A 27,989-nucleotide genomic window follows, 5' to 3' on the forward strand; every position below is an offset into this window, starting at 1 on the left:
CTTCTCTGTAGTTATTTCATTGCTCTGAGATGTAATCATAAAACTCGTGCTACACAATAAATACTTTAATGTTTGCATAGTTAACAAATAATTACTTATGGCCTGTTGTTATTTTTTTTAAAGCTACTTGCACAGCTTCTTCACAAAACTAAAATTTGTTAGATTTGCCAGTTCTTTCTAATAATCATCGACACGTAAAGTATCTTAACAACTTTGAGAAGCCTAATGGTCACTTCTAAGCATAGTGAAGTCTGACTGTATATGTAAACTGTGTGTTTAAGGAAAAAGAAAATTAAATTTTGATTAAACTTTTATTTAAAAACAAACAAAACCTGAGAATAATATGTATGTTTAATTTCTTTCTTTCCTGTGTCTTAGTAAACCACTCTACAAAACCAGAGGCACTTGTTTCAGCAGTGACATCAGTAAAGGATGCTGAAGAAATACGGAATGTTACATGTGTAGAAGAACAAAGCAATGGTCTCAAGAAAGCTACAAAGGACACTTGCACTGCAAATGGAAGTACTTCTGTAAGCAGTGAAACACCTGACTGGGATATGAAGTCTCGTGATAAAGTTAATGCCCAGGACTCCTTAAATGATAGCACTGATAACAAAAAGGACAGTGAGGTAACTTACGATTTGACAAATAGAAAAGAATCTCAGACTTTTTCAGAACAAGTTGATAAAACGGGGATAGAGAAGCAGGAAACCCAGGACAAGACAACAAATGACTTGGACTTTGAACTGTCTAGTGACAGTGAAAGTGATGGTGGATTGGATACCAAAAAGTCATCCACTTCTGTATCAGATAGTGAGAATGAGGAAAAGAGAAGCTGGAAGAAATCCACGCAACCTCTGCAGGATGAGAATTTGCAGAAAGAGAGTTGTACTGATGTCAGTGAAAAAAAGGATGGTCTGCTGAATCATTCTGGGGACATGCAATCTCTACCTAGTGAAAATATTCATGACAAAACTGATCTTGAAGCACAAGAAGAAAGTGAACAGGAAAGCCTTTGTGATTTAGGAAACGGGTGTGCAGACAAGAAAGAAGCTGAAACAGAGTCTCAGAATAGTGAACAGTCTGGAATTACAATGGGTGAATCCTTGGACCAGAGTATGGAGGAAGAAGAGGAGGAGGATGATACAGATGATGACGACCATTTAATATACCTTGAAGAGATCCTTGTGCGGGTTCACACTGATTATTACACAAAGTATGATAAATATCTGAAAAAAGAGATTGAGGAAATTCCAGACATCAGAAAAATAGTACCAGAACTAAAAAGTAAAGTGTTGGCAGATGTAACCATAATATTTAGTGGACTCTACCCAACAAACTTCCCCATTGAGAAAACACGGGAACACTATCATGCCACAGCACTTGGAGCTAAAATTGTGAAGAATCTGGTGCTGAGTGCTGATGATCCTGACAAAGCAACACATCTCATTGCAGCAAGGACAGGTAGGTAAATGAGACTTGAGTTTTCCATCAGCTTTTTTCCTGTTGCAGTTCATTCATACCTTGAGCTGGTTTTTGTATAACCTACAGACTTTAACGTAACTGAGGTTAGCACTGAAATTGAAGGGGAGAGTCTTCATAGCACAACTTTAAAAGCCTTTTTTAAAGGCTTTTTTCTGCTGCTTTTTGATCAAGTGTGGCTTTTAAGTATTAAAAGGAGGACCTGCTAAATAACCTTTGATGTAATATGTCATGTCTCACCTCTTGGTTAAGAGTTGGTGATACTAAGTCTTCAACTGTTAAAGATGTTGAATAGAAACTTTAAGATTTGTGTCCGAGAAGAGTTTATAGTGGCCTTGCTACAAAGTTACAGCAATGCTTTCCGTCTTGGTTTCTCATATTTCATCTCTCATGGTTCCGTTTCACTTTGTGTGGAAATCAAATTATTATCTTAAGAGACTGGAATCTGATGATACCCTGTCACTGCTCTCTGTGCATCCTGTATATCTTTGCCATGGGAGATGTAAGAGAGCTTAGCCTAACTTTTGGTATGTGTTTCACAAAGCTACCTGGGTTTACATGGCTATAAGGTACCATTGGTTAGCTGCCATAGAGGAGCTAACAGGCCACCACTAGCTTCTAGCACAAAGGGGTTTTTTTGTGTGCACCCTGACCCTTGGTTACCTCATTGTTGGCCTTTTGAAGTTGTAATCTAAATATCTGATAATCAGAACCACAAAATCCAAAAGTAAAACTGCATGGTTTAGATCTTCTAAAACTTCTAGGTAGCTTTAGGACATCTTTAGATATCATAAGCAAAGAAATACACATCTGCTGCCTGTTGGAATATTTTTTTTTTCCTGACTGCTGTTCATATAAGTTTTCAGTACATGAGAAGCATCTTTGTTTCATCAGCTTGTACTATAAAAGAATGGAGTATATTTTCACTGGCTGTAATATAGATGTGTATATTTTTCTCAAAGTGTGTGCGACTTAAGAAATAGAACAAGGTATTTCTTATACAGCTGACCAGGAATAATTTCTTCCTGTTGAAGAGGCAGTGATGCAAAAATCTCCAATGTTTAGTGACTGAAAGGAGGATGTTTTAGTTCCTTAATTTCTACCACTCTAAATACGAGTAGTGTTAAAAAAATCTATGGATTAAAACCAGCCAATTTATCAGTCTATTACGATATGCTAATCAGCTTTTTTTAATATATATAGCCTTGTTGTTATTTAGGCTAATATATTTGCTAGGCTAGTGTAAACTTACCTCAGTTTCCAGTTATCTCAATGTATGGTTCTAGTGATGAAAAGCACAGGTAGCTTTTATTAAAAAGTTGGTAAGTCCAACTGTTGCGAGAAGGGGCTGCAGTATTGACCTAGTCACCTAGCATCAGAATAAAATCTCTACCGATGGACCTGCAGTGAAGTAGCAAGTTTGTATTATTTGTCCTGATGTAGATATGCATTTAAATAGTGAAAACAACCTAAAAACCAGAAGAGGCCGGAATTAATTTCATGGAGATTAGCTGGGGTTTGTGAAAGTGTGACAGTTGAAATAGTGAATGGGAAACGTTAAAATTAGTGGACACATCAGCTCGGGCATCTGTAGTTTTACTGCAGTTGCTGAACATCTCTTTTTAAAATTGCAGGAATAGCAATACTCTTATCAGCAAAGAATTACGCATGTTTGTCATACTTCATTGGAGACATAATAGCTGTCAATGTAACTTTCATGTTTTTCCAATTTCAAATCTTAAAATGCTTCATTTCAAAGTTGCTTTGTCTAACTTGCACTAGATAGCTTCTGAATGTAGTTGTACATTGGACGCAACTACTGTGTGATGTGGTAAAGTTGATAGGATAAAGGTAAATGACACAGCCCCACCCCCAAACGTATGCATTTCTCTAGAGGAAAAAAATACTGAATAACATTATGTTAAGGTACACAGCATTAGAATAATTAGAAAATTATTCACTACCTGTACATTCTTAGTGAATCATCCACTACTATTGATCTTACTTTGAAAAACTATTTTAACTTTAGGTTTTGATTACATAAATGTGCTTTTATGGTGTTTGAATTGAGTTTATTAACACATTTTAAATTAATTTTGAGTGCTCTTTTGAAAAATAAATAGATTCCAGGGAGGTCTGTATTTTTCAGACTTTTTGTCAAGACCTAGATTCTTCAAAATAGTCATGTAATGCTGGTGTTGCACTTCGTACTTAAAATAAATTCAAATATTGTCTGCTATTTAAAACAAGAAATCACAAGAAGAGTACTATTCCTGAATTGCCAGTGTGAAAAATCTTTATTGTCAGTATGTAGAAGCTACCCCCTGCTTTTAGTAAGAAAAGAATTGCACTATTTAATTCTGCAAGAGGCAACTTGGTAGTCTTTTCTGTCTAATGAGAAAAACTGTTGTCATCTTTCATCATCACTTAGTCATTATTTCTGTAACAATGGCAGTGAAATAGGGGGATTTGGAGTGAAAAAACCGTATTCTCCAATAATATTTTTTTTTTTAAGATTCTCATGGATTGCTTGTGGGTTTGGTTTGGGATGGGGTTTTGGTTTTTTGTGGTGGTTTTTGTTTTGTCTTTTTTTTTTTTTCTGACTGAAGACTATATTTTCTCACTGATGCTTAGATGGGAGTAGTTATGCTTCATCATCCTAATTTCATGAGGGAAACTCTGAAGCTTAATCAGAGATGTTAAGGATATAAATTGTGTCCGGTCACAGCTGGACTTGTGATAAGTCAGCTGTCAGCGTGATTTTCATACTGATTCTCGTGTGGTTAGAAAGCAAATTCTACAAATCTCTATTACTGCCGGTAAGCCATAAAAATATTACATCTCTGGCTCCTGTGGTAAACATCTGAAGCACAGCTTGATGTCTAACTGCTGGTGAAGGGGGGAGACAAAAGCATGTCCCTTCTTGACTTCTGAACAAAAGTCAGTGGCCTGAGACCAGACAATGTTGTTCTGCTTTTATTTTCTTTTTTTCTTTTTCAGTTTTTTAATGTGGTTGTGAAAAGGTGACTTTAAAGCATACCTGTTGAGTTCAGTGTTTCTGGATGAGCCCGCTAACAATGGCTAGCTTAGGGCTCAGACGAGCAAGTTAACTTGCATGTTTACTTTGCATTAGCTGCACTGTAGTAAATGGTATATACTTAATCTGCAGCAGTAGTGAGGGCAAATACTGTTAGCTTTTGAGTTTTGAACACGGAGGAAGAATTTGTTGGAGGAAATAAAAAGGCAAGAAGTCAGTGTGAAAAAGAGTGCCCCCTACGTCCTGGAGGGATGGATTTTTTTCCCCCTGCAAAGTGACCACATCGTAGCTTGGTGTGTGGAATAAACAGCTAGCAAATACCACTTTAGATTGTATTTACAGCATTCTTGTCAGCCTATTGCAGTAAATAACTTAGATTTCTTTTATTCTTTGTATACTTGTCTCTTTCTCTGCAGATAGGCAGCCTGTTTCGCTGCAGACACTCTGTAATTCAGATACTCTGAATTCTGAAAATAAATAAATCCTTTTTCTTGGAGAAAATTAGGATTTTTTTTTTTTATTCATTATATAGGGAGGAAAATACACGAATCTTTGTATCATCTAATCAGCTTTCATAGATCTGAGTGACTGAGAAAAGGCTACCTTATAGTCCTTTCCACTTACCTATGGGCTGCATAAATCTTTCTTCAGTTTTTGAAATATCTGCTGTTTGCTTTAAGCAACAGTAAACTGCACTGGATGACGAGTTGTTATAGCTGTGTACACACTTGGCAAAGGAGTTACCACACTATTTCATAAACCTTGCTATGTTCCTTCCTGAACAAATGAGATACCGTGGTTGATTTTTGTATTGAGTTTTTGCTGGTGGACAAGATAAAGCTGTTCAGGTCACTTAAAAACTATTCTAGTGGGGTAGGAGTGGAAATATGTCAGTTTAGGCTCTGAATGTTTCTTCCCTTTTTAAATTTTTTTTTTTTCAAAATATATTTAATTCTGTGTCTCTTCCTCTACTTTGAAAGTAACAGGGGAAAAATTTCCTGACTTAGCCTATGTCAAGTTTTACTTAATATCATTAAATACCAGGTTGCTTAAAATACCATTTGTTCTATGAACTGTGGCTCCTTTTTATTCATCCACATCTACCTCCTTAAAAAATGCTTGCTCCTGACTCTCCCGCTGGTACTGAGAGACAAGAGAAAGCTGCCAGCTGGTAAAGTCTTGTTAGCCTGTCCTGTGAAGTGGTGCGAGGTCTTCACCAGACATAGCTATAATGTGTCCACAGATACTATTTTTTTTTTCTGAATAGTATTTTCAAAGGCCACGTCTTTAAAAAAAACCCAATTAAGCACTGCTCTAAACATCTGCACTGACCAGATAAGCCTGTTGCTTTTACTGGCAAAGCACAGTGCAGTGATAAAGCTGAACTCTAGATGTAGCCTCTGAACAGCATATCTGTGACTAGTTCATGGTTGCTTAATTCTTGTAGGGCAAAACACTGAGGTCTATACAACTTGTCTTAGGGTAATGTTGTTGAAGAGCTTCAGGATTTGATCATAAATCAAGATTTACATATAAGAATGGTCTGAATAGAAATAAACTTCTGGTGATCAGATTTTCCAGGCAACATCTGGCTACCTCGTTACAAACTGCCATGAGGACGTGCTGACTTTGGTGTGCTGGAATTAGGAGAGTGTGGTCAGTGACTCTGGTTGCTCCCCCTGCATCGTGTGCTTTGGTTCATCCTGGCACAGCCTCGAGCATGTGTGCTGGGTTTCTCATGGGGGGGGGTTGAATTGGAAGGTACAGTCAGCTAAGCACTCACGGGTATTCAGTCTGCAGGTCTAATCTAAAGCAAAAGTCCCTGAAATACGTATGGGGATGGGTATCGCTCCTCCAGCACCCTTTTGCCCTGCAGATCTCCCTGTTGGGCTGCACTACTTGGTAATGTGAACATAGTCAAATATGCCATATAGCATTTCTGCTTAGTCTTCGTAAACATACAGCTTAGGTCTCATTTATCTATGTTGCTTAAGTGCCTGGTGTGCTTCAACTTTGGGTAAGACAAAATAAAATGCTGTAGTGAAACTGTATGTCCTGGAGAACAGTTGTAGAAGTTTATTCTTGCATTATTGATTTTGGTCACTTTTTTAGTAATGAATTGTCAAGATTAACAGGATGCTTTTTTCAGCCTTTCTGTGCAAGTTCAGAACTAGAACTAATGAGTCACTTCCCCAGGTTTGAAAATAACCTTTTCCCAATATTATGTGCTTCAGGCTGTATCTGTCAGAGGGTAGATATGATGAATTTGAACCCTGGCTGCTTCATGTGGAATGGCTTTTGTGCTTTTTTACCTTTTTGGAACTAATTTAGACTAGAATTTGAAGTAGGGAAAGGTGATTAGAGGAGAATAATGCAAAAAAGTTGTCCAGAAAAACAGTTTTTTCTCTTAAGTGATTTTTAGCCCAGCTGGATGAGTCAGATGTTCCTAACTGCATCAGAAATACTGTTGCTTGGATGGATTAAAACCCTTTCTGCTGTCTCTTCTTAATAAGCATACTTCCAAAAGGGGAAGTTACACCGGGGAAAGTGAGAGGAGAAGGCAAGGATATTAAGTGTTGCAGTACTATTTCTCCTACCCAGTTAAATTTGGTGTTCTACCAAATCTTACTCTAAAAACATCATACATATGAAATCTTGATTTGTGAAGAAGTCGGCTAGAAATAGAAGGCAGCCCCTGAGATGGCATAGTTGTATTACCTCATGCAGTTTTCAGTATGCTGGAGCATGCAACAGGCAGCAGCGCTTCAGAAACGAGGAAGAAGCAGAAAGCCTTGGTGTTGCAGAGGCGAGAAAGGTAAGGCTTTTCACCCTCAGGAGGTGGATTTGGTTACACACTGGTCTTCATGACGTCAACTTTAATTTTATGGTAATGGCCTATACCTTTCGGAGCTATTGTTTCAGAACCATAAGAGTTTCATACAAAACAGTGCCATTTGGCTTTCATGTTTAAGGCTTCTGTTGGAATCCTGTTGACCAGAAGTAGTCCTCAGTGTACATCCGGTATGAAACCATCAGATATGCATGAATGCAGAATGTGTATACGTGTGGAACAGGCAGCAAGATGAAGCACCTGACAAATCATCAATGCAGAAGCATCGAGTTTAAAAATAGTTAGAGGAAGCCATCTTCTCACATATCTTCACAGACTTAACATGAGATGAAGGTGCAGTTTTATGGTTTTGTTCAGGTTTTCTCTGATGAGATCCAAAAGGAGCAGCAATATCTTTAGTTGCGTGAATGGATGTACTATGGTACCAGATAAGCTTTTCTTCAGGGTATTATAAGTACAGTCTGTCTATCCAATAGCACCAGCAACTCTAGTTAACTGTTCTGTATGCTTACTAGTGAAGTAGCATGCTATTGTATGCTGTATTCAATCAGCTCCAGAGTTACGTGTGGGACAGTATTGCTAGTCACATCTGATATTTGATTCAGTATCTAATACCAGGCCCAAGTACCTAAACTTCCACTGGACTTCTCACTCTTGTTGCTTTTTTTTGTTGAAACTCCTATGCTTACGAACCCAATTTCAGCATCCTCTTTATAGCAGTTGTCTTCTTACTGCTTTGTTTTAATATGTTGTCACTACTTTTCTCCTTTATTACCAAAAGAAAGCATTTTCCAAGCCAAGTCTTTCACTTTTTTAATCCTTTTGTCCCCCAGATCTCTTGGTCTAATTCTCTTCAGAACCTCTGCTTCCTTTCCTCTGAAATGTACCCTGTGTATAAATGAAATACAGCTTTATAAATACGTGTGTCTAACTGCAGGTATTTCTACAATTCCTACTGAGGTTATATAAATAATAATAATAATACCTCCTGTGGAAGCTCCCTCTGGCACTGTAAACTGGCTCATTTCCAATAACTGTTGCATGAAAGTGCTCCGCCTCACTGATTACTTTTGACACTGATGATCAATTGGAAAACAAATTTCTTCTATCAGGGGATGAATGATCTAGGTACACCGACCTCCCTTCTTAAAGAGTTTTGCTTTTTAGTCAGTTAAAACCTCCTGAACAGCAAAGATGTGCTGGAATTAACATGGTTGGAGTTCTAAAGTTGTTTTCCTTGAGTCCTTGTTTGACAGTGGTTTTATTTTTATTTCATGGCAAAAATTAAAATACAGCATTTGTAAATCATTTGTGGTTTGGAAAAGGCTTTATCTTTAAATTCTCATCCTTGTGTTTGTGTTTATCTTAGATTCTTAAATTAATGCATTTTTATTACAAAGATAGTAGTGTGGAGAAAAGCTATATGTTTACTGTGCAGCTTTTAAGTCCTGAGCTGTGGGATTGCTTGCATTTGCTCCTGAAAATAGAAGAAATGTATTTGTGCATAGAACATCTTTTTCTTAATCTGAATTCAAGAAAAAAAGTATTTGTATCTAAAGACAGAGGAAAAGTTAGCCCTACTTCTGTTGGGTTTGGGGAACAAAAGTAGGGAAACATGCTTTCAGCTCTTTGGCAAAGGACAGTGATCTCCTGCTCTTGCTGTTTATTTAGTCTTTTTGAATTTACAGAAGTCTAGAAAGTGAACTGTCTAACTAATTAGGTCAGTCCTCAAGAGCATTTGAGCTAATCTGTCTACCCCAGTAAATTCTAGTTCAGGTTGTAAACAGGCCTTTGCTATTAACTGTTTGCTCTCATCTTCAAATGATGTGGAGAAGTATGGGTACTTCAAGACTTTCATCTTAACTGAAACGAGTAAAGTCATGTTGTTAAATGGCAGTCACACAGATAAAACTCCAGGGAACTGTGTTGAAACCATCAAATTTATTTGCTGTTCTTGCTTCCTTGTCAGGATTGTTCTGAAACTTAATTTTTTTTTTTTTTTCTGGAGGCTTCACTCCTGAAGGCACGTGTGTGATAAATTTTTTAAAAACTTAAAACTTAGAATTTTTATTTATTTATTTTTTAGTTAGTAAGGTAAAGTAGACTGGAGTATTGTGGTTTTATATAAGCATCTGCAGGAAGAAACCCCAAGGTCTTTGTGCAGAGTTGATAGGCTTCAACAGGGTTGGTTAGTGTTTGAAGTGATTTATTCTTCAACTTCAGTTATGAGAGTTCGGCTCTTAACCTAGAGAAGAGGGCTAAGTTGTTACTTTTACTCCTGCCTTCAGTTCTTGATGGTCTCCTTTTATTTCGCACTTCTAAACAACAACAAAAAATTGTAGTGCATTATTTTCTCTTGGTGCAAAAACATTTAATGGGCAAATGACTGAGTTTAAGCGTTTTACATAATGTGTAAATAAGATGAAATGCTATAAATTATAGAGATATAACAAAAGGGAAGAGTGACGGCTTTCAGTGTGTACTTAAAACTATTTTCTGTGTTTCTGGAAACACTGTGATGTTATGTTTAACTTTGTAATAGGCACAGAAAAAGTACGGCAAGCTCAGGACTGCAAGGACCTCCATGTTGTAAACCCTGATTGGCTGTGGAGCTGCCTGGAGCGCTGGGATAAGGTTGAGGAACAGCTCTTTCCCTTGAAGGATGACTACATCAAAACACACAGGTAAGTGGGAACTTGGGGGAGTAAGGGCCATGAAAATAGATTATTCATACAATCATGCTAATTTGTTAATGCAGCTATAAAATCAGTTTCTGACACTCAGAATGGTGTGCAATGCTTACAGATTTTATGAAAGAACGCTCCATTTTCGTTGATTTCTATGCTGCTTAAACTGAAGATCAGGAGGCAGTTCAGCAACTAGCAGAATCAGGAGAAACCTGTGGTACCAGTAGTTTCTTAAGCAGTTGTCATTGTTAACCATCTTCAGCTGGAGCAGTTGATCTTGTCAGTTCATCCACAAATTAACACAGGGAATGCCACCAAGGCAGAGGATCATCTGTGCTGCCAAATGAGGGGGGGGGGAAAAAGTACACACTCCCACAACATGAAAAATTGGTAAAGTATGGCATTTTTTTCTGAGACTTGGTAGTGGGGAGGAAGAGAAAACCAGAAAAATACAGCAGGAAGACCTGAGGCATTGGAAGGCATGAAGGTAGAAACAAAAACTGGAAGACAAGAAGTAGTAAGAGAACAGGAGGTTTGGGGATTATAAGAAAAAGTATTAAAGGAGAAAGGGTTAAAAATAATCAGTGCATTAGGATGACAGCAAATAGAAGGGGCAGCCAAAAACTTTATTACACGGAGGAAGTCAGAGGATTATTAAGAACAGCTCCCTTTAGGAAGGTGGCATGGTTAAAATAACTCATGACAAGATATGGTAGAGCCAGCTTTTGCTTCTTGACTTCTCTGTTTGGATAGACTGACGTTAATAGCATCTTGCAAGCCTAAGGGAGGACCTTCCTTTCTATGTTTAGACAGGAAGGGGCGTAGCATATTAGGTTTCCGGTATTAAACTGATACTGGCATGATTGACTGAGTAAGCTAGAGATTTGCTTTCTTCTTAGAAGATGGTAGCCCCTGGAGGGCAGAACGTAAGTCCTTATATACTCCAAAGACACCAAAAGTAGAAACGTATGGAAGTGAGGTCACGTATCAATTGAGAGACTAGGTAGAGACCCAGGATCTCTAGAATTTAGGAAAGAGATGTAGCCTGCTTATGGCTTGACTAGAATACTTCGTCTCAGAGGCCTGACACAGCCAAGTTCTCAGTACAAATCTGGACAGTGGCTTGTAAGCATCGTTTTTTGATGTCTAAATGAATGTTGGTCTTTCTACCTATCTGTGGAATAATTACTGAAAATGCTGCAACACTACTTGAGAAACGTCCATGAAAGCATGTGGTAAAAACTCCACTTTTGTGGAACTTCTAATATTTGTTACAATGTGGTTTGTTTTTTCTATAGCTTCAGTTTCATGGTGTATAACAAACTGTTTTGTTTAATTATTTCTTTTTAAATTATTCTGTTTGCTTCCTCTTTTTTTTTTTTTTGTGGCACTTTGTTGTAATTGGATAGTATACCATAGTGATGATTCCTGCAGGCTGAACTCTGAATGTTTCTGCTGACACTTGAAAAATTATGTTTTAAAATGCAGCAGGGTGATCATAGGTAGCTTAGTATTTTAACAAATGAGTTTGGATGACTTGTCAGTTAATATTGTGTTTATTTTCTCTCAGAGTCAATTTGGAGAGGAAGTACAAGGATCTGGTACAATAGCATGCTTTTCTTTGTTGTATATGTGCAGATTGTCATGCAACTCTAGCTGTTCTGTTGTTACTACCTGGAAGCAATTTCAGTAACTTTATACATTAAGACAATTTTTAAGACACATTTAATGGGAGTGGGGGAGAAGAAGTGTTCTTTCAGAAATCTTCCAAACTATTTATTTTTTTCCCCCCACTTTCTCCTTTAGAAAAAAGGAATATTCATTTTTTACATTCTGGTTAGATAACTCACTTAAATTTCTAAAGCAACTTTTTCTGAACTTCATCCAACAGAGAGAATAGCCCTGCCACGTTTCCTGATACACACAACACATTTCAGACAGCTCTTTTTCACCCAACACCCATCCATCCAAAGTCTCAGCCTGGTCCTGAAGTTCGACTTTATGATCCTAACACTGGAAAGCTAATCAGGAAAGGCGCTCAGACCTCTGGCCAGTCGATGTACATCCAGTCTCCAGCTCCTCCCATCACCTTACCAGTCCACGGCGAACACTCGTCCTTCAGGTACCTAAAGCATAGCTAAGAGTCACTTCAACTATTATTTTCAGATACTGTAGTAAATTTAACTCTTGTTATCTTCACACTTGATCAAATTGTCATCTTTGCTTTAGTTACTTCGTTTGCTTTCTAAAAAGCCAAGGAAATGAGTGAAAGTGAATAGTCAGCTGAAGTGAAATCGGAATGCTAAAATTCCAGATGCTTTTTGTGCCTCATCTAAGTGTGAGTAGAAGCCTCAAACCAAATAAATGCAGCGTGTAGTTTGTGTGCTTTAAAGGAGGTCAAATAACTCATCTCTGAAGTGAGGTGGCCTAACATATTTAACAAGTCTTGGAATACTGGATTGGTTTTTTTGTCTATGAAGGATATCTGATAGCATTTGGCTTTTGTTTGTAAAATATTCCTTTTCACCTAATTCATTCAGGTGGGACGTTAGCTTTGTGTTTTGTTTTGAGGAATATCAGAAGTGGTGGGAAAAGGGGTGTAGCTAACAGAGTATTCTGACTGAGTGTTAGTTGTTAATCCTTAGATCACAAAATCAAGACACTAAAGCAGCAGGAGGGGGAGGCAGCCTGCTTTTTGAAGTACAAAGGCTAGCATCTGGACCTTGTCAAAACTTGTGGATTTGGTTAAGCTACAACAACGCTTGTCTCTTACAGATGTGCAAAATATCTAAAATTCATCCCTAAGTATCTCCGTAAAAGATCTAACTATCTGGAATGCCAAGAAGTTTAGCAAGGCTTGTTGACTCCAGTGGTAAAGAAGTAGCTGGTTGAAGGCGGAGCTTTTCTTTTTGTAAAATGAGATCAGAATTCTTTTGTACAATGTGATCAGAGTATAGCAATTGTTATAAAGCAATTCAGTTTTCCAAACAACTACAAGAATACAAAGCACAACTATAAATCCCCAGTTTTCTACCTTTCTTCTTTCTCCCCCACCACTTTTGCAGTGTCTCACTTATAAAAGTTTTATATTATTAGTGCAGCTTGTTATGTTTCCACTCTATCTTCCTGTTGCTAAATTATTTCAACCTATGTTTTCAGTTGTCATCTTTTTATAGGCTTTTTCTTATTTCGGCTTCCTTGTTTCTGTCAACACAGGTTGAGTCTCTCTTGTTTGTGAAGTCGTTTTGTTTTCAGTTCCTTTTTAACTGTGTCTTTAAAGTCTGTATTTTACTTTACTATGACATATAAAATGAACAGGAAAAACTTTAAATAATCACGACACAGCATGTATCCAGAGAGGAGCTGAAAAGCTTTTTGTTTTGTTTGTTGGTTATTGTGGAAAGGAACTTCTCTAGAAATAGAGCTGGGCTGGTTGTATGTGTATATAATTGTCATGACACTTCTAAGATGCTCCAATATGATGGTTTATGTTGAAATTAATGCATATTGATATTTGTTGTGCCTTTGTCAACAACTTGATGAAGAGTTATGTCCACACCTAAGCCTATTTTTCTTGAATGCAGAGGTGCTTCTTCACATGCACATCTTACGGAAAAGGAAAGAAATATACTTCACCTGTCCTTTTAGTTGAGTTTCTCAGAGCCCCAGACAGGTTTTGGTGGTGGAGCAAGACTGTATCTCTTTTCTACTCCATTATTTTATTTTACTTAAACATTTTTTTGACTGACAATGCTCAGGGTTGAGACACTTCAATCTAAGAAAGTGAATCAAAGTACTCAATCTGCAGCTGTAAGAAAAGAGATTAGCATAAGATATATGCTGGGAAATAGTATTTTCATCATCATTTCCTGTTGTCTTGGTTCCAGTGGTAAAATTAATGACCTGTAAACACTGGTCTCTTAATTGGGATGTGTCTATATTCCTCAGAGCAGTTCCGCTATCTTCAACTAAGATGGTGAGGAGTGTCTTGGTAAAGTCTAGGAGGAAAGCAGTGCTGTGATCAAATACCACGTTAAGTACTTTTAACGGATACGAAGTACAGTGCAAGCAGAGCATGAAGGCTGTAAAGAAGCAACAAAAAAACGAATAGGAAGAGCTTTGCTGTGTTTTGACTCAACAAGAACTGAGGCAGAAGTACTGTATCATCACCTTGCTTTGTCTTAATGCATACATCAATGAAAGCTTTTAAAAAAGCTTCACATCTGATTGAAAAATGGATGTAACCCTTGACTTTAGAGAAAATGACCTTAGTGCAGCAATTTCTTGGTAGAGGGAAATGTATTTTTGTGTCCTGACAAACTTCATATGCTCCTATGCTAACTTCCTCCAGAAAGATGAGAGTATTTATCAATAAGCCATTGAATTTAAGCAGAGTTAGATAAAGCTATTAATACTCATAACTGCTCCTGTTGTGGGTAGGTGTAGTCAAAGCCTCCAATCTTTGATAGTTTCTAAAAACTTCATCTGATTCTGAATTTCCTACAGCGGGCAACAAAATTGCACTGCTGTGAGAGGAAACCCTTGGAGATGGTAGCCACATGTGGCATAGCAATGGTACTTGGTCTCTTACGGTAAGAATAGACCTTATTGAGCTTAGAAGATAAGCTCTTGCAAGGCTGGTTACTAAAAGGGCTTCAAGTCACCCGAGTACAATTTCATAAGAACTGTTTCAGTTCTCACTTTTTATTTACTTTGGGTTCTACATTTTTAGTTTCTTTCTGGGATTCAACTTGAAACATAATTTAAATTGGGACATGATTAGTTTAAATATCTCCGTGGACTTTGCTGTGAAACTGTCACCCAGTGAGTTACAGATGGTTCAGTTCATTGGTCAACGTTTTGTGCGACAGGCATAGATCTTGCCATCGCGCTCGGCTCTGAGAGACTTGGAACACCTGCTTTTTGTCATGGCTGTCGCAGCCCGAGCGGAAGAGTGGCAAAGAGTCTGCAGCTGTACTAGAAGGGCAGGGAATGGAATGCAGTGCAGTGCTGCTCAGCGGCTGCGGACAGGAGCTCTTCTGCGAATATAGGAAGGATTTCTTTTTAAAAAAATAACCTCCGCGTCGGAGTTTTGACACTCCGTACGTATCTCAACAATTTGCATTTTCATATGGAAATAGTATTCTGCAAACATTACAGTAAACACTAAAGTTGTTACAGATCATGAGATGTGTAATGTAGTGTTGTCCAAAAAAAGGCAAATGCTAATGGCATCTTGGACTAGGATAAAGTAAAAATAATACTACAAGTTAAATTCTAGTGAATGCTAATAATACACTAACAGATGAAGCAAGGCTTAAAATATGGATATAATTTACATGTGAGAAGGCAGAAGTGGCGCTCTGATTTTAAATAATGCTAAGATGTGCCAAATGTTTGCTTTGAAAAGGTGTGTAGAGCAAATGTTGGTGGCTGAAGCAATTCTTGAAGATTTATATAAATTAATTTCACTTTTAACATTTTTGTGTCTTAATTCACATGCTCATTGTTACAATTTTTCCTATCTAATGTTATCAGTCTTGTTATGACAGCAAAAAAACTAGATACCAAATTGAAATCATGAATGGAACTGAAATATTTTTAACATTTTCATGATGATAATGCGATTTTAGTTTTGCCCTGATGCTGTATTGATGAAAGTGTTAAGATGCTTGTTGCTTCCCCAAATGTTGAACTCGCCCTGCATGCAGTGAGTTCTAGTGCACGTGCATGTCCTTGTGCGTGTAAGACTGACAAGCATCAACCAACCTGTGCTGGGTTGAATATGGTGTTATTTTTGAAAAAAAAAAAAAAAAAAAAAAAGACTCGTGAATCTCATCTGATTAGAAATAAATGTAAATTCCTGCATTTGTATGTCTTTAAATTTTAACTAACGTAACAAGCAACTGAAAATGTAAAGCATGAAAAATGTCTTTGATAAAATAAAAATGTTTCTTACAAACCTTAAAGAAGTCTTTGTTTTATATTGCTTTTTCGAATGCTTTGAGAACTCCCAGTATTTTTAATCTAGTAGCAGTTGGAAAATACTGGGGGGGGGAAATCTGCCAGAAGGCTTCAGAAGCTGTTAATACAGTTATTTTACAGTGAATGTATAATAATGTGGTCAAGGATAATGTCACATTTTATTCACGTGGGTTTTATTTTTTTAACAATGGTGGAGTCTTCAAGATTAACCTGAGACTTGTAATATTTCTGCATATTACTGCTTCAGAGTAAAGAAGCTCATAGCTATGCCTTGTTTTGGATGCAGTATCTCCAGAATTAAACCGTCAATACAGTTTTTATTAAACAATGATGCAAAATAATTCTTGCCTTTGCTACTCATTGAGGTGGGGTGATCCTCTCTAGTGTTCAAATAAAGAATATAAATAAGAACACAATGATACAGAAATTGCAGAAGGAGGAGTTCTTGCTGTCATCAGTTATGATAATGTGTTCTTAAAAATACTTACTAGATTTATTTCGAGTCTTAAGAAAATCTGCTTGGCTGCCTGCTATGTATAACTTGTGTGTAATTCTTGGCATGGTCAAACTTGTCATGTTTTTAATACAGTTATGTAAGATGGTTATACCTTTTTGTTTTGTCATTCTCTATTTTACTAAGAATGTAAGTGACATCACCTTTGGCTAGGGTACCTATTAAAAAGGCGTCGAAATCCTATTTTAAAAGATCCTTTTGGAAAACATAGTGGAATGCTGTATTTTTTTCCTCTTTTACCTATGAAAATTACTGTCAGAGCAGTTTAACAGCAAAACTGTGTAGTCTTTATAAAATTGAAAACATTTAGCAGAGAGGAAAAAATCCCCAAAAAACTGTTAAACTGTGATGAAAATCTCTAACAGAAAACAGTTTGGTTAGTTCATTTCTACAACATCCAAATCGTTGTTTTGGCTTCATAGGAAATTCCAGTGTACAGAAATGACAAACTGTGAAAGGGAACGCTTCTGCTGTGTTGCTGAGTGGTGCTGAGCCGATGGGGATCTTTTGCAGCCGATTGCTGTGCTGCCCACAATGGGGCTATGGGTTGGTTCTCTACCCCCGCCAACTCTCATTCAAAAAATGAATTTGCATCTCCTGCACCTATATGTTATAAACCCTCAAAATGACCTTGATTCACAGCTTCGTGTGGCTTTCAGATTTCATATGTTCTGGGATTGAAGTATTGATGTAGGGGGAAAAAAAAAATCTTGGTATTTAGATGGCCTTCTTAAAAAGCTGTCAAGTTCACAAGAGGAGAAATGATTTTGTAGAACTTTTCATGTGACTGGATTGGCGTAATTTGATAATGGCTTTTTTTGGGTGGGGCTGCTGATCTAAAGCTGCTTCTTGAAAATCCAGGCTGGACGAGAAGCAGCCATCCTGCACTGAAACTCTTGTCAGCAGAAACCACACTGTACCCTTTTTTTAATCACCACCACCCTCTGAAACAGCTTGATGGTGTCTCTCCTGACAGTTACAACTTGAAACAGCTTGTGATTTCAAATACAGTCACTTTTATGCTTGCTTGTGGTAATTATTCACCCCACACACAATCTTGTGGCTAACATAAATAATTTGTGATCCATGAGCTTTATGACCTGAGATCTTTGAATAGGATTCTGGGTGGTGCTGAGCTGCTGTAATATGTTCCAGGAGGTTTGTGTAACAGCCCAGTATTCATAGTTAAACCGTATTATGTATCAGTTCCAGCTTCTCAAAGTCTTTAATAGTTAAGTAATATTCACAGAAATGTTACTCAAGAAAGGTAGAAGTCTCCTGCTGTTGTTCTAGATGTAGTCTATTAAAAGCAATTCCCATTAAGTTATGATTATCCATTTTTACAAACATCTTGGCATTCCTTTTTGTATCTGCATGTTCTGGTTAAATACATTAACTAACGAGGTAATAAAATACAAACTAAAGGAAAATGCTACCATATTTGAATACAGTAGCCAAAAAGAAACATGGACTCTTTGCACCTCATCCAGAATTAACATCTGGGAAATGTCTGAAGACTGAGGCTGCAGAAATGAGCTTTCTGCTTGCAAACCTCTTGTCTGTAAGGTTGAGAAGTAGAGAAGTATACTTTGAGACTCAAGAACACAAGCATAACATACATCAGGAAAATATATTAGAATGTGAGAATTGTTACCTGAGTGATAAATCTGTCAAGTGACAGACAAACTCCGATTGAGTACAAACCTTAAAGTATTTTAAGGGCAGTGCATTTGCAGCTACTGAAACTCTTGGCCTCAAGAAAGATTTGATGGTTACGTAGCAGAGCAATGGGAAGGCAGGATAGTGAAGTATCTTGTCAAAGGCAGAGCAAGAATTTAATCCATCAAAGTGAAAATAAAAGCAATCATTATGAGACTTGATCTTTTTCCTGTTGATGAACCCAGAACCCTATTAAGCAAAGTCATAGATATTCAGCAGTCATAAATTGTTTATAGGATTTAATTTTAGACAAGCTGTAAATCAAGTAAATATTTCTCATGTGGGACCCCTGAAATTTTTCAGAGTTGTTCAACCACATCAGCAGCAGATGTTTGAAGAAGACGACTTACCAGCGGGTGAAAATGATGAGCAGCCTGGTCCATCTAAGCGGAAACGCCAGCCCAGTATGTCTGAGACAATGCCCCTGTACACCCTATGTAAAGAGGATTTAGAAAGTATGGATAAAGAGGTGAGCTTAACTAATTCTGACAGGTTTCTAGTATAACGATTGTTAGTTATGCATAACAGTTTAACTTCTGTTAAATTACGCATGTCTGTGAACTGACCTTGTATGCCGCTACAGTAACTTGAAATAAGAGCCACAGCAAGCTAAGAAGTACAGTTCAGTCTAAAATGCAGTTAGGTTCTGCAAAGTAAACTTGAATTAAGGAATGAGAATACTCTTGTGTGTAAACAGACCTGTAAAGCAGAACTTCATTTAAGTATAGCTTTGTGACATGAAACATGTTATGACATTTGCTGTGTGTTTAGCTTTGCTAGGTGTCACTTCAAACTTTTTTTTAATTTTAAAGTAAATCTTCCAATGTTCTGGACAAAATCAGTGGTAGGATGGGAGAAGAGAGAGGTCTGTGGATGTAAAAGGCACAGGCTGTAGAGAAGATCAAAGAGCCGAAGAGGAGCATGGAGCCTCATTATCTGTAGACATGTAATTGCAGTGCTGTTAAATCGTAGCTATTCTAGTTCTGCATGTGAAGGAAGCTTTCTGTCACAGAGTGAACTGTACTTTTTTCATACAAAAACGCATTACTTGAAATTCATTGTGGACCTCTAGCAGCTGCTTCTTTTTCACTCTTCTTTCTGTGCGCTCTTCGCAAATGAGCCACCATCTTATATAATATTAAATGATACATAAAGGAAAAAATACCTATCGCTGCACACCGTACTTTCATGAATTCATTACACTCTATGCGGCTTTACTGTAAAACCTAGTGACACTGGAACTTAAATCCATCTTTGAGCTTAGATCATTCACTGAGGTGGGGACAGGAGTGTATAACTTGCCAGCTTCTGGCAGTAAGTTGATTACAAGGTTCTAGCCATAACAGGCCTTGAGAGTTATCTTCAGAAAATATAATAAAAGTGTGAGAAGGAAACGGCATATTTCACCAAGGAGAGAAAGAGTTTATGTATGCAGCGTAGTGTGATTTTGAGATATGCTGTTGCTAGAGAGGTCCTAGAGGAAGTTTGAGCTGGTATTCTAGGGAAAGGTCCAATAACTTTCAACCACTGTGATGATTTAATCTGAATTTCAGATGAGTGCAAGCTTTTAACTTTACCTGGTAACTCTCAGAGTTGACAACTCTTGCTTTCTTTTGCTTTTTGTTCCAAAGTATTTTGCCCATTTGATCTCAAACTTTCATAAGAAACAGTATTTCTTCTTATCGTGGTGCCAGTCCCTGAATCCATCTGTCTCTTCCTTCTGTTTTGTCAGTGGTACTTAAAGCAAATTGTTGTTATGGGTTGTTTTTGTGTACTAACATTTTTCTGATGGTGTGGGTTTTGGAAAACATTAAGAAATTGCTGTTGCAATGTGTGCACTGAGCCAAAAGAAAGTGTGTGCGTTTTCTAGAATTACTGCATTTAGTATTTATTGTTCTGTTTTTAAAAATACTATTTGGACCTTGGTAAAAATACGAATCTTCTGGCACTGTTTGTTTTGTGATTGATTGCTCACTATGTTACTACAGTTAGACCAAAGAAATTAAAGTTTTCTATCTATCCTACAAATATAAACATCTTAAATTACAGTGATTTGTTTTTAAATTATGCTTTTACTTAAGCTGCATGTTAAGTTTGGAAACTAGACTACATGAACTTCAGAACAAATGAAGCCCAAATTCCAATGGATTTTCTTTTTCATAGTTGACTTAGCTTTGGTTCCAGGAGTATGATTTGAGGTTATAGTTGCTGCCAAAAGTTTCCCTTCCACCAGTGTCTGTTCCCACCCCTGTCTCTATTAAATTTACATCTCTCTGATCCTTGGTCAGCTGAACCAGTAGAAACTCATTGCTTGTTTTTTGTGTGCAGGTATGTTTTGGATTTGTTTGGTGGGGGAGGAGGGTGGGAGTTTCTGGTATTTTAGCTCCCCAACGTGGTTTGATCAGGGGTCAAACATTGGCGCTGACACAGAGAAGGGGGTACACAGGACACACATTGTGGAGGGTGAACTGGATATGGTAGTGCCAGCAAGTCATCGTCTCCTGGGAGGTGACTATAGAGACAGCCACGGAAGACTAACCTTCGTGGACTAGCCTTGGGACTGCTAGCTTTGCCTTGGCAAAGATAATATATTCATGTACAAGAAATGTAATGTAAGTAATAAAGCAGGATTTTATGGTGTTGTGTGGGAGTACGCTTATGAAAACAGGAGGAGGACGTGTGGTAACGTAGTCCATAAAATATAAAAGTTTAGTGGAGCATACATAGGAGACTCTGCTGTCCGGAACATTACCAAATAAAGTGAAAATAAGCTCGATAAGCATTGCTTGTTGGTGCTCAGTTCTCTCTGACACCGTGACTAGTTTAACTTCCACAGAAAGGTGTTTGCCCACGTCTCATTCTTTATCAAAACATGTTAAAGGGTAAGAACCTTTCGCAATGTCATCACTAAGAAAGGTGAGATTTCTGTTTTCTGCCACAAAAACGCTTTTGCATCATTTGTATCCTTTGTAGGGGCTCTAACAGCCACAAGATGTACAGCTGATTGCAGGCTACCTTGGTGGAGTGAGGGAGTCTGTTTCAGTCACAACGATGATGTCTTGCTCCACAAGTACAAGTGCTAGTGCTGAGACTGTTGCGGTTAGGCGTAAATGGTCCAAGAAAAGTGAAAGCAAGTTACGGTGTGGCTTTGCTGCAGTGTGAGCCGACCCAAGTCTCAACTGCTGTGTTCCTGTCCCTGAGCCACTGTCGGTAATCACGGGACCATACGGCAAGCCAGTTCAGGGAGCTGGTTTGGTCAGAAAAGATCACTTTCCAGGTTAATCTTCATCATTACCAGCTTCCTGAAATAACTCACAATTGCATGAGTGCTAGTGTCAGGAGCGGGAAGAAGATGGAAGAGCTGGGAATGAGTAGTGAAGGTAGAACTGCAGCCCTCTAGCTTTAAAATTGCATCCTCAATATTTCTGCTGAATTCCCTGGCAAATTCAGATTAAGGATTTTTACTAGATAAGGAGACTTAGGCACTGGGATTTTTTTCAATGAAATAAGAAATGCAAGCATTTATATGTACTGTTTCTATGGACTTAGCAAGCAATAACTAACTCCTTTGTGCTTAACATTGAAAGGAAATGTTGCTTTTTCTTTGCACAAATCTCTGAAAAGGCCACACAGCCCCAAGCAATACAGAATTTGCATGTAGTTTATACATGGGGGAGTTTTGTTAGAAGAATCAAGATGGAAATCAATAAAGAGAATTTAATTATGACTTACTCCCAAATTAAATCCCTTTCCATCCTTAACCTATTTAAACATCTGTTAGTCACTTTTCCTAGTAAAAAAGCGGTATCTGTTCCAATATTCCATGGGGAAAAACTGCATAGGCATCTCTACTAAAATTTGATCTTACATGGATTTTTATCTTCTCTTATTATTTTAGCTGTAGCTGTGCTATGGATACCTTTTAAAAAGTACGTTCTACCTTCTTTAAGTACATCAAAATGAATAGCATCCCGGCTATTGGGTTGCAGTGAAAGGTCACTTAGCCTTTTGTATCTTTTTCAGTGCCAAAGATCTGGAAGACCAGATCCAATGGTAGCTTCTTTTCCTTATGACATGAAGGGACTGTTTGAACTTTAGGAAAGTGCAAGAACAATAGTATTCAATGTAATAAGATTGTCGTTCAAAGTGCAATTGCCAAATCGGAGTAAGTGTTTAAGAAATGGATCCCGACTTGGGAAATATACAGCCTGCTAATGCTGCTGCCTCACAGTTGAGACAACACTTTCCCCCTTTCTTTTCTGTAATAGCGAGACACAGATGCTTTGCAACTGATGCTGCTCTTTGTCTCTGCTATGGAATGGTAAAGGGAAGCAGAATTAAATGCTGCCAGTTAAATTAGTTTGTTTATAGTCATTTTTAAAGACCTGGATAAATTTTTGTTTCTAAATAAGTGGTTGTCTGATATAGAACCTGCAAAAGTCACTCCATAAAAATGCTGTTTATATCAGATAGTATCTAGTATGCTGTCATCTTCCTGGTATGTTGCTGGTTTCACCAAAAGGCAAGGATTGAAAACCATCTTTAAAAAGGAGGTTTGCAAACAATTAAATGCAGTCAGTAATAAGTAACTAGAAACATCTCTTGTCCATAATACTTGTTCCAGGGTGACTTTGTTTTCTCAAAACTGATAATCTCACTTAGAGGGAAGGTATCTACTTCCCCTTCATTGACTGAGTTGGAAAGTAACTGTTGCAGAAGCCTGTCCTGTAGGGAGAGCGAGCCGGGCTCCGCTTGCCCACCTGCTTACCATAGAGGTATAGGACCGTTCCTTCGTGCTTTTGGTGTCACTGTCCTTCCCATGGGCTAGGTGGAAGTTGCTGACCCTACCAGTCACTACAATGTTGTGCAGGTCTGTTGTAGTTTACTGACAAAAACCAGAAAGTGGAATCCAGGCTTCAAATTACTCTATTCGTTTCCAGAAATAAGATTTATTAGCTAAAGCAAGTTGCACAAAGGAAGGTAATGGCATACAAATCATATGAAGACATACACGTGTCTTTCCATTCATAATTGATTATCTCAGTACAGGGTGACGTGCAGTTTTCCTTCCCAGAGGTTACTCATGCATCATCTTGCAAGGATATTTCTTCAGAATTCATTGAGAACCGCTCCTGTGAACTTTTAGTGTATTGATGCCTTTCTGCACTAATACAATTACTTATACGTTTAAAGGCGGCCAGCAAAAATTACCAATGATCAATACTTAATAAATTCTGTCAGTCTTGCTGTTTTAGAAATTGTTTTTATTTCATTTAAGCTATCAATAATTCTATTTTATAAAAGATGGTTTTCTTCTGAATTTGTGTTCCTAAATTATACTGGAGAGAACCTTATGCAGCTGGGCTAGCATCATGTACAGTTACCTAGTCAAGTTGATGTAATCTTGACACTGTTGTATCCTATACACTATAAATAAGCTGTGTTTGGTTTTACATGCTAATTGCTTCCTGATGGACCTTGACTTTGCTTTTCTGTAAAATTTATTCTTTTTTTGTGGATGTCTGTTGCAGACCCAAAAGGTGGGGGTTTTATTATTTTTTTTTTAGCCCTGTGCATTATGCTAACTTCTTCTAAAAATGTTTAATTGAATCAGTTTGTATAATCTTAAAGATTTTCCCTTTCATAATCGATGTCCCTTTCATAATTAGGTTGACATTCTTATGTATGATAAATCACTTACCCATGAGATAAGTAAGCAAGGTCAAAACTTTTCATTCCTGTTTGCCTTTTGGCTACAAATTATTCTCTTGTCTGATCCTTTAAGAGCTGTGGCTGGCAGTACAGTTCCTTTATTTTTCAGGTGTTTTCTAATTCATCAGTCCATGTAAATTGTAGAAACGCATAGAAAGATTCCAAGATGCTCCCGTATAAAAAAGGAAAATGACCCTTGTCTCTTTTTTTTTTTTTTTTTTTTTAACCTCTGTGAGTTTTGAGCCTGTGCTGGGCTCAAGATCCTGTTCTCTCTTGCTTATATATAGGCTGTTGCCACATCCGTGGTAGACTGGAAGCAACAGTAGAAGACAGACAGACAGCGAGAGGTATACTTATACCTGTCGCTGTCAATGCTTGCAGGACCAGACTTAGGCAGATACCCAGTACAGGCTTCACTGGTGGGAAGTTCAAAAAGGAACTTCCAGGAAGGCAGCAAGATTTAAGTAAGTTCAGTAAGGCAGAAGGATTTCTAATTATGTTTTGCAGTGCCTCCTCATCCAAGATAGCCTGGGATTACTGATGTCCTGGAACCAGCTGTGTACATGTTGTCTGCCAATTGTATGATTCTTATGTTTTTGTGTTTATTACCGTGTTTTTGTCAGGGTGCTTGAGAGCAGTATCTGTGTCTTGTCAAGTGTCATTATCTCTGCCATCTAAGGTGAAATATTTTTCTCGTTTAAATTCCTCTCAGTTTGGGACCTGGGAAAGGGAAAGAGGAGGAGTGAATCTGATACCAGTCAGATCTCCAGCTTTTCCATCTCTCACTTCAGTTAGTGGAGGTGCACAGATTCCTACCATTGGCTGGATACATACTTCGCAGCTGCGAAGTGACCACATTGCAAAGATATGTTCTGTGCATCAGTGCGTTTAAGTATACAGATTTTTCTTGAGTGGGAATTACCTAATGAATTACTTTCATATCACAACGGTTCAGTTGATTTGGTACATATTCTGCACGTTCTTTTCCTTTTAACTAAGTTGGAATTTATGTACCATATATGAAGACTGAAATTACATTCTGCTCTTACATAGGGCCATTTTGTCACTCCTGCATTTTGCTTTCATCTAAGCAGATTTATCCCTTTATTTCTGTTTTGTATTTTGAGTTAGTGGCTATACCATGAAGTGAATTAAGAGGCAGTGTTTTTCTCCTTCAGTTTAGTGAAAGCTATTATCTCAGTAAGTGGTTAGCCTCTTGGTTAGTTTAAAGATACTAATTTAACATGGAGGATGTGGTCTCTAGTGCAAAATAACAGCTTCCTGGGGCTCACTTGGACACTGCATTCCACGTTAACAGTTCTTTGAATTTCCACAACTACATTTCTCATACAAAATTTCTTGTGTGATACCTTAACATGTAGCGCGTTATAAATTGTACAGAAGCTAAATTTAGTGAGCAGCTGCTTATAAATTGTAGCCTCTTTTGAAGTTAAAAGAATGAGCCTGCCTGTGTAGTTGCTGTTGTCAGTGATTGTCATCCAGGCACCTTGGCCATTGGAAGTTATGGGGGCTGCTTTACGGTTATTAGACTGCTTCCACTTGAACTGAACTTTAAAAAAAAAAAGTTTTTTGAGGTAACTCTGGTGAAAGTATACATATGGAGAAGTATTAAAGCTAAATGTGCTACTCCTTGTCAAAAACTTATGAGACACTAAGAGCCTGTATGAAAACAATTTGCCGAAACATCTGGTGGCATAAGCAGAGCTGAGGACATCCGGACTGGCTGGCCTAGGTCCGTTGCGGGCCTCGGTGCTTCCCAGTGCTGTTTGTGTTCTCCTCACCTATGTCCCTTCTGTCGCCTTCCTTCACACACCACTGTCTCTTATATGGTTAAATAGCACGGAAGTAATTGAACATTAAACTATTATAATGTTAAAGCAATTATTTCACTCATATCTCATCTGATTAGTAGAGAGAACTGAGTAAGGTTGTCCAGTACTATTTTTAATAGTTTGGCAGCAGTGTAGAATTAAAAGAGATCAGTACAGTAGGATGGCGAGAGGAAAGATGAGCACTTAAAGGAAGCTGGGTATCAGTCATTTGTTTCTGCCTTTCTTCATGTTTTGCTTCGAAGAATTAGTTTTCCACTGGAAAATGGAAACAACTCTAAAAAGTAGCAATGTATTTCTATGTATTTTTAATTACAGAAGATATAAACATGTTAAAAAACACAAACAAACAAAAAAACCACAAACAAAACAGTATTGGTCATGTTTAAGTTGTAGGTAAATCAGCCTGACAAGAAACACTGTCACTGAGTGTTGTTGAGCTAGTTGAAAGAATGCTAAAAGAAATGCAGCGTAGATAAGGCTAGTGAAATTAGAATGGATTATCAGCATGTGAAACATATTTTCCTCTTAGTCTGATATTTATCTGCAGACCATTAGTTTATGCACTAATTGCATAGAGCTGGTTATCTGCTAGTTTTTGTTTATTAAGAGGGCTTCATGGTCCAAGCTTGCCTTAGCAGCTTTTTTAAGTGATTGTGAAGAATTTTTTAATGTAATATCGTGTTTTACCAGGAGACAACTGATTACCAAAGTAGGAAAAGGATTTTTATCTAATTTGATACTGTCTCGAGTAGGCAATTAATTTTGGACGGCTTCTGTTTTTCTACACAGGTTGCTTAGAAAACATTATTTAACCACAATTTCTGGTGGACATCTAATTTTCATTTTAGACTTACTTTTATGAATTTATGTACTGTGAGGGAATATGGGGAACATATTGGAACCTTTTGTCATTCAGATGGTATGCTGTATAAATATCTGCATTTTGTAGATAAAAATGGAAGCTACCTATATATATAAGGATTAGTTTGATGGCACTCATGACAAGCTGTTAATTAAAAGGTGATGTTATTATATAGGATATTTTGCAAAATGAACACGATCAGTCAAATTCTTGGCCGGTCAGGCTATTGTTAGCAGAAAATGAATGATTGAGACTGATTTGCTTTTATTATGCCCAGATATATTAACAGGTAATTTAGTCATCAGATAAGTACAAATGGTTGTGCTACAATAGATATTATTAATGGGTTGCACCAAACGGACATCAACTAAAGATGATGATCATTCAACTAAAGAAGCAGTTGTGCTTACTTCAGACCTGACCTCTTTTTTGAGGAATCTGATAAAACTTATAGTAATGAGATTGACTGCCTGAGTTTTTTCTGGATTTCCCTGTTTGTTCTATTGACAGTCAGTCAAAGATTGATTTGGTTTACTTATCAATGAAGATGCTTCTGCCATCTTACATATTCTTCCTACTTTTCCGATGCAATTAACATTTGATTCAGATCCTCTGCCATTCTTCCAAAGGTGTTCTCAAAATTCTTTCATTTTAAGTAATCTTGGTTTTTTAGAGGATTTTCTCATAAGTTATTGAGAAAAGTAGCCGCTTTTTACACATCGCTATCATTCTGCTAAGCACAGGGTAAAAATTACGCAAAATAGATTAAATCTAAGCTCTGGGTGTTTGTTTCTGCAGATATGAACAACTTCTTTGGCTTTTAAAGTATGCCTGGTAATATAGTGAATACGTTATTCTAATGTTATTTCATATGAAATGGAAAGTAGGTCTATAAAGCTTCCTCCTCTAGAATGTATGTACAAGGTGTTTAAAAAAAGTGAAGGTTGGTTATTCTATATGGAAGAAGGCCTTTCTATAGATTCTGTTTGATTTTTCTAACAATGTTGATAGTACATTACGTATCTGCAGCCTTTTCTGCTTGGCCTGAGTAAAGAGAAGCTCTAAGCCTTTTCCAGCTGTTTGCTCACTGAAAATGGGGCAAAACCTCTTCAAATAGAGTTCAGTAACCTCATTTTAACATATGTATCTACCTCCATATTCTAAATCAAATGCAGCTAGGCTGTCAACACTAATTGGCCACAGTTAAGAATGAGTTGTCTGAGCCATGTTAAACAATTTGCAAGCTGATCCCTAACATAATTCTGAGCAGCTGCATACAGGGCCTGA

General features: G+C 37.5%; 1 protein-coding gene across 2 annotated transcripts in view; it reads left to right on the forward strand.

The window, feature by feature from the left end:
• The window catches only part of CTDP1 (CTD phosphatase subunit 1), a 112,971-nt gene that overhangs the window by 30,055 nt on the left and 54,927 nt on the right, over positions 1-27,989 (forward strand). The window contains exons 8-11 of one of the 2 annotated variants that reach the window (XM_063325772.1): positions 379-1,464; positions 9,913-10,054; positions 11,949-12,179; positions 14,929-15,943. In XM_063325772.1, coding sequence (XP_063181842.1) covers positions 379-1,464; positions 9,913-10,054; positions 11,949-12,179; positions 14,929-14,959 — 1,490 coding nt within the window. In that variant the 3' untranslated portion in view covers positions 14,960-15,943. Of the gene's footprint in view, positions 1-378; positions 1,465-9,912; positions 10,055-11,948; positions 12,180-14,928; positions 15,944-18,578; positions 18,745-27,989 lie in introns of those variants that run through there. The other variant, XM_063325771.1, reaches the window with a different exon arrangement.

Source organism: Chroicocephalus ridibundus, chromosome 2 (assembly GCF_963924245.1).
Source record: "Chroicocephalus ridibundus chromosome 2, bChrRid1.1, whole genome shotgun sequence".
NCBI classification, from domain to species: domain Eukaryota; kingdom Metazoa; phylum Chordata; class Aves; order Charadriiformes; family Laridae; genus Chroicocephalus; species Chroicocephalus ridibundus.